General features: G+C 47.1%; 1 protein-coding gene across 10 annotated transcripts in view; it reads left to right on the forward strand.

The window, feature by feature from the left end:
- Window positions 1–7,519, forward strand: part of LOC311324654 (transducin-like enhancer protein 4) — a gene marked incomplete at both ends in the record, with an annotated part of 135,118 nt that overhangs the window by 22,413 nt on the left and 105,186 nt on the right. For 9 of the 10 annotated variants that reach the window (XM_084457177.1, XM_084457179.1, XM_084457184.1 and 6 more), the window contains one exon: window positions 4,028–4,072. The exons of the other annotated variant lie outside the window; for it this stretch is intronic. In XM_084457177.1, coding sequence (XP_084313303.1) covers window positions 4,028–4,072 — 45 coding nt within the window. The remainder of the gene's footprint in view (window positions 1–4,027; window positions 4,073–7,519) is intronic. 10 annotated transcript variants of the gene reach the window in all.

Below are 7,519 nucleotides of genomic sequence, written 5' to 3' on the forward strand. Positions count from 1 at the left end.
ATCGGCACAACAGAGTAGTCTAGTGTAAGCCTAGGCTATAATCAAAGTCCTTATCTCTGATATAACAATAATAAACTATTTAAACAGATTTGAAAAAAAATTATAAGAATAATTTCACTACAATACCCTACTTACCCATGGTTTAAGCACTGTTGGAACTTGAGTAGGCTATAGGCCTACAATTAGGCCTAGTAATTTTACTCGGCTTAGCCTATTAGCCTAGGCTACATTTAATTTGTCTTTATGTCATATTTGCTGTGCAAATGCATGACCCCTACCTGGGGTTACAGGTAAAAACCCAGATGGATCAAGAACTAAGAGGAAGAGAGACCAGGCCCGGAGGAAGCCCGGGGCCCTCGTCTGGAGCCATGCCCAGACGGAGGGCCCGCCTGCGAGCGCCTGGTGGCCGGGCTTACCACGGAGCCCGGCCGGGCCCAGCCTCAAAGAGCTACGTGGAGACACCATCTCCTCCGTCCCGTGGACCCACCACCTGCGGGAGGAACTGTCGTGGTCGGGTGTGCTGCCAACTAGGTGGCAGTGAAAGCGGTGGGTGCCGACGGACCGGACCCGAGCGGCAGAGGCTGGCTCTGGGGACATGGAACGTGACCTCGCTGGGGGGGAAGGAGCCGGAGCTTGTGAGGGAGGTGGAGTGATACCAATTACACCTGGTGGGGCTAACCTCCATGCACAGCACCGGCACCGGAACCAAACTCCTGGATAGGGGTTGGAACCTGTTCTTCTCCGGAGTTGCTCACAGTATGAGGCGTAAGGCAGGTGTGGCTATACTAGCTAGCCCCCAGCTGAGTGCCTCTGTGCTGGAGTTCACCCCGGTGGACAAGAGGGTCACCTCTCTGCGCCTTAGGACTGTGGGGGGGGGGACTCTGACTGTGGTTTGTGCTTATGCACCGAACAGCAGTTCAGAGTACTCAGCCTTCCTGCAGACCCTGAGTGGAGTCCTGTTTGAGGCTCCTGCAGGGGACTCCACTGTCCAATTGGGGGACTTCAATGCACACATGGGCAATGATGGAGAAACTTGGAGGGGCGTGATTGGGAGGCATGGCCACCACGATCTGAACCCGAGTGGTGTTCCTTTCCGGTGGGGGTTGGCCTCCGTTAGGGCTGCGCTTTGTCACCAATCCTGTTTGTGATTTTCATGGACAGGATATCGAGGCCTAGCCGCGCAGAGGTGGGGTTGCAGTTCGGTGAGCTGGGGATCACATTGCTGCTATTTGCAGATGATGTGGTCCTGATGGCATCATCTGCCTGCGACCTCCAGCACTCTCTGGATAGGTTCGCAACCGAGTGTGAAGCGGCTGGGATGAGAATCAGCACTTCTAAGTCTGAGGCGATGGTTCTCAGCAGGAAACCGGTGGTCTGTCCGCTCCGAGTAGGAAATGAGTCCTTACCCCAAGTGAAGGAGTTCAAGTATCTGGGTCTTTTTCACGAGTGAGGGAACCATGGAGAAGGAGCTTGGCCGGAGAATCGGAGCAGCTGGTGCGGTTCTGCAGTCGCTTTGCCGCACTGTTGTGATGAAAAGAGAGCTGAGCCAAAAGGCAAAGCTCTCGATCTACCGGTCTATCTTCGTCCCCACCCTCACCTATGGTCATGAAGGATGGGTCATGACCGAAAGAACGAGATCACGGATACAAGCTGCCGAAATGAATTTTCTCCGGAGGGTGGCTAGGGTCTCCCTGAGAGATCGGGTGAGAAGTTCAGTCATCCGGGAGAGACTTGGAGTAAAGCCGCTGCTCCTTTGCGTTGAAAGGAGCCAGTTGAGGTGGTTCAGGCATCTAGTGAGGATGCCTCCTGGGCGCCTCCTTAGGGAGGTGTTCCAGGCGTGTCCAGCTGGGAGGAGGCCACGGGGTAGATCCAGGACTAGGTGGCGGGATTACATCTCCGCACTGGCCTGGGAGCGGCTAAAGATTCCCCAGGCAGAGCTGGTTGATGCTGCCAGGGAAAGGGATGTATGGGGCCCCCTGCTGGAACTGCTGCCTCCGCGACCCGACCCCGGATAAGCGGATGAAGATGGATGGATGGATGCATGATTGATTGAATATGTAGTTTATATATTGAATATTTGGCGCATAGGCCCGAGCGTGTTCTAGAAGCTCACGCTTTTTTGAACCATTTAGGCCTACGCGTTATTGTAGTGGCTCACACATGATCCTAATTTGAATAGACCTATATAATTTGTGTTTAATGGTTGTGCTGAAGCAGTGACATGAAATGACCCCTCCGATTTGTTTGGAAAAGGAAATAGAAAGCAGAAACTTTAGATTACGACTCCTGACAACTTTCTGAGTTATTTCTGGGTTAACAAGCACACAGTGTTTAAAAAGCCTTTAATCCATCGTGCTATATAGGCCTACAATAAAAACACTTTCGGTTTTTATTGTAGCCTACATATGGATTAAAGACTTTTTAGCCACTTTTCCACCCAATAAGTTAATCAATTTGACCGAGCGCATTCTCACGTTCCACAGCTAAAATGCAACCGGTTCAAACTAACACAAACCCTACAACAGGGGTGTCAAACTCTGGCCCGCGGGCCAAGTTTGGCCCGCAGTGTAATTATATTTGGCCCGCGAGGCAATACCAAATGACTTCTAGAGCAAGCCCGCCAGTATTATACAGCGCATTTACCCCTAATACTACAAATCCCATAATGCTCTGCTGTTGTTTTGGCGCGTCAATCAAGACAGGACCCAGAAACGCCCTCTCTTCTGTGACAGTAGTCATAGCAATCTCATACTACAACTGTTACCGTGTTACCCCTTCTTAAAAATGGCGAAAAGTAAGGCAGAAAACAGAAGCTTTACGTTATGTAACGTCTCACTGTGATAGAGACACCTGTGTTGACCTAGCCGGCCGCTGTGTTTGCTCTGTTCCTGTTCATTCAATCCTGTCTGCCTTCTTGCCGGCCTGTCTGCCTGCCTGCCTGTCTGTCTGTCTGCATGGCTGTAGGACAGTCAGGGTTTTACAAGCTTCTCTACTGAGCAGATGGAGCACCAACACTTGTGTCTGAGGGCGTATTCACATATGTTAGTGCACACCATTGATGCGCACCAAAAGCGAAAGTGATAAGTGCATATTCAATGTTAAAGCAAAACTTGTTTGGGTCCATATACATTTTTTAATTTGTTCAATGTTGGCCCGCGACTTTGTTCAAGTTTTAAATTTTGTCCCACTGTGTATTTGAGTTTGACACCCCTGCCCTACAACATAGGCATGTATTAGTTTAGAGTTTAGTTTATTGGTTTGAGTGTAAAATGTTTGTCTTTTCAATTATGTTTATAGTAATACATGTTTATTGCTGGGTTTGTGAAAACCATTACTAGTACACCACGCTGCCTGTGTCACATGGTTGCAGATAATATATTAGATATTATGACACGGGAGAAATAGGGCTACTAGCTGTTCTAGCAAAGTTGCTATGAGGACTTATATTTTGATTTAGAAAAATGTTTTTCAGTTTCTAACTAAATGTAGAATGTCCCCCAGTTAAGGGTGGTGGTGGGGTTCTGACACTTCATAGTTTGTTAAAATAAAAACATACAGGATGATGAGGAGGAGGAATTATACTTCATAATTAATGTTAATAATAATAATAATATTTATAAACAGCAATTCTGATGTGTTGAAAGCACAGCAATTGCAATGCCAATTAATATTAGGCTAAATAAATGACATTTCCCCTCAGTTTAAACCGTTTTAAACCGACTTCCGGTTTAAGCCCCACCCACTTCCGAATACGAATATGAATCCGAATAATTAGCTGTCAAATACAAATACAAATAGTGGGCTCCCGGCACACCCCTAATGTATATACATACACACATACATTCATACACGTTGTAAGTAAGCTGTGAACAAGCAACCAAAGTGGCACTTTTCACACCCTCTATGTTTACACACAGTCACTAGAACCAATATATATGAGCGTGTGTGTGTGTGTATGCATGTGTGTGTTGGAAACTGAAAGTATAACCATTCATACTGTGTAATTTGTCCACTTTTTCTCCTGCAGTACTACGAGATGTCTTATGGACTCAACATTGAGATGCACAAGCAGGTAGGACATGTTACACTGCAGTCCAGCAGAGCAGAGCTGCCTACTTACTGAGGAAGATAAACAATGTTGATGAATGAGCAGACTGAGGCGCGCTCGCGTGTGTGTGTGTGTGTCGGAACAACATTGGCATGTCAATACTTACATGTTACAGTATATTTGAAAATGAAAATATGACATACTGTACATGATCTATCCTAGCTGATCATTGGGATTAAACTTTTAAATGGCTACATTCCCAAATCTCACTGGTCGTTAGCGTAGCTGTTAGCATAGCCTGTTAGTGTAGCAGTCATCATAGTTGTTAGCGTAGCCGTAGCGTGCTGTTTGTTAACGGTTATGGCTTATTAGCTCTAGTAATTAATTTATTTATCAAACGATTTTCCTCCGATTCCATTTTGACCAGGAACTGTGTTCTGTCTGCTGTTCTGCCCCTCAGCAGAACATAACTTCGGATTGGTTCCCGTGGCAAAACAGTCTCCCGAAGAAACGAGCAGTAGAATAAGTGCAGCAGTTACTGCAAAAATAGACTCAATGACAATACTACACACTACACAGTACTACACACACTACACAGCATGCATCACCCCCTGTAGACTTAAAACAATGGATCCAACCCCCTCAGCCCTATGCTGGCATGGTTGTGCGGAGGTGGGCACTCCCTATGGCACTGCCCAGCTGTTAAGACTATGGCGTCACATTTATGTCAAAAGTCAAGAGCATGTAAAACACACTCACGGGCAGATTGTATTATTTCACACGCGCAGATATTAACTGCGCACTCACACAATATAAGTCCTCACGCACAAATTCAACAACCAAGAGTGATACAGGCGGCAGCGGGGGCGTATGGAGCCACCATGCGTGAGAGTATCTGCTAGTCGAGCACTTTCTCCTCGCGCTCAGTTCAGCTGTGATCGCGTGCACTTCAGTTCTGCTCACATGCACTTGATTTCTGCGCCCTCACAGTGCAGCTCTGCACGTGGGACTCGGCCTCTCTTGCTCCACGTTAAATTCTGCGAGCTCGATGAAAATCTGCTTGACAATTTGGGGCGGATACCAAGGGAGGAACTGCCCTCTTGTGATACCAAGGGAGGGACTGCCCTCTTGTGATACCAAGGGAGGGACTGCCCTCTGCCCTCTAACATCCGCCTGGTTACCGTTAACAGCGGAAAGCAAGCACATAATGGAACACATTAAGATCTCAATGCATGACTAGTTAATCACATTAAACATTTAAAGCTAGAAGATGAGACAGTCTTAGAATAACGTTAACATTAGACTAAGTTAGCTTACCTATAACCATCCAAATATGATATTACCTTTGATTGATATGATGTATGATATTACCAATATGATATAGCCTGCCATCCAAATATGACTTACCTTTGATTGAAGAGCTGTGGAACTTAGTTACACGATTAATGTTAGTCAACCAAAATCAGAGACAAATGGGAAAGGTTAACGCAGCTGCTCACAACAATGTCTGGGTTTTCTTATTTAGTTAGTAGGCCCATCAAGACCGAAATGTATGTGAATAAGCACTGAAACGTTTTCATAATAACCTTTAAAATATGTATTTTAGCAGTGATTTGGACCAACAATACCAACAATATTTGAAATGTTTATTTGTCACACATAACAGAGACATATCACTAATAACTGTGACCGAATAAAAGAAGATGAAACTAAAATAAAATGACATGGTTAGGCTACAGCGCAAATTGCCATCTAAGTGCTTACTGTACATGCTTCACAAATATCACAAAGACGGATCGTTGGTAGTGGAATCAGTCGGTAACATTGACAATGAACCGACAGAGAACAAAGGAAACAGGACGGCATATATACTCTGGGAGAACAAGCAAGGAACAACGTACAGGTGTGCAACAAGACATAACGAGACAGGTGCAGACAATCACCCAGACATGGAGGGATACCAACAAGACACCTACACAAGGACAGAGGGAACCAGGGCACAACGGAACGAGGCTAGGACTGGGAATGTGACTGGGCAGAAAACTAGGGGGAAACTAGAGGGGGGAGCTAGAGGGACAGGAGTGACATGGGACTAGTGAGGGACTGGCGTATAAAGCTGGGCTGGGAGGACTCAAACCACGAACAGACCAAACACATGGAGGCAGAACAAAGCAGGTGACAACGTGAACAGTGTGCTAAAGTCTCTAGGGGGAGTGCAGGGGCAGTCACTGGGAGGGGAGGTGCTCAGGGTCCAGGAAGGTCCAGGGGGCACAGGAGCTCAGGGTGAGGAATCCAGGCTGGGAACAGGGGATGAGCAGGGCAAACCAGTGCTCCGGGGCAGGGGCAAGGGTCTGGACCAGGAGCAGGGGGCGAGCAGAATGAACCAGGGCTCCGGGGCAGGGGCGAGGGTCTTGACCGGGAGTGAGCAGAGTGGACCAGAGGTCTGGGGCAGGGGTGAGCAGAGTGGACCAGAGGTCCGGGGCAGGGGTGAGCAGAGTGAACCAGAGGTCTGGGGCAGGGGTGAGCAGAGTGGACCAGAGGTCCGGGGCAGGGGTGAGCAGAGTGGACCAGAGGTCCGGGGCAGGGGCGAGGGTCCAGACTGGGAGCAGGGGGTGTGCTGGGGCGGATCCGGAACGAATCATAACAACTCTGTGTAATACTGTATGTATACCACCAACATCACCTGCAGCTACAATGTAGGCTATAGCTAACAGTATTATTATGAATAGAATTTAAAATCACTCATGTTAATATAACAATTATACAATAATAATAACTAACCACAACAACAATAATCATCATAATCATAATAAGCCAAAGGAGAATTGGCAAACAACGCTATGCGCATTACCGCCACAATCTGGCCAAACTGGGCTGCCTGTTGTTCAGTTAAATTAAGCTGTCAATCAAGATACAAGGAGAATCTGTTGGGTGTGACCACGTTGAAATTTACCAATCACAAGAGGGCAGTTCCTCCCTTGGTATCCGCCCCAAACTGTCAATCAGATTTTCATTGAGCTCGCAGAAATCAAGTGCATGTGAGCAGAACTGGAGTGCACGCGATCACAGTTGAACTGAGCGCGAGGAGAAAGTGCTCGACTAGCAGATACTCTCACGCGTGGTGGGTTAGGGTTAGGGTTAGGGTTAGGGTTATAGGGTTAGGGTTAGGGTTACAGCTCCATACGCCCCCGCTGCCGCCTGGATCACTCTCCTGACTCATTTGTGCGCGAGAACTTATATTGTGTGAGTGCGCAGTTAATATCTGCGCGTGTGAAATAACACAATCTTCCCGTGAGTGTGTTTTACACGCTCTTGACTTTTGACATAAATGTGACGGCATATAAGACCCTGTGGGAGGAAGTCAGAGATACTCTCCCAGATTCTGAACATAGATGTTACTACTACATAGATGTTCAGCTACTTATTCTTTGGCATTCATATAAATTACATTAATATAAAAGTGCACAGAAA

The sequence above is a fragment of the Borostomias antarcticus genome (assembly GCF_949987555.1).
Source record: "Borostomias antarcticus genome assembly, chromosome: 23".
In the NCBI taxonomy this organism is placed as follows: domain Eukaryota; kingdom Metazoa; phylum Chordata; class Actinopteri; order Stomiiformes; family Stomiidae; genus Borostomias; species Borostomias antarcticus.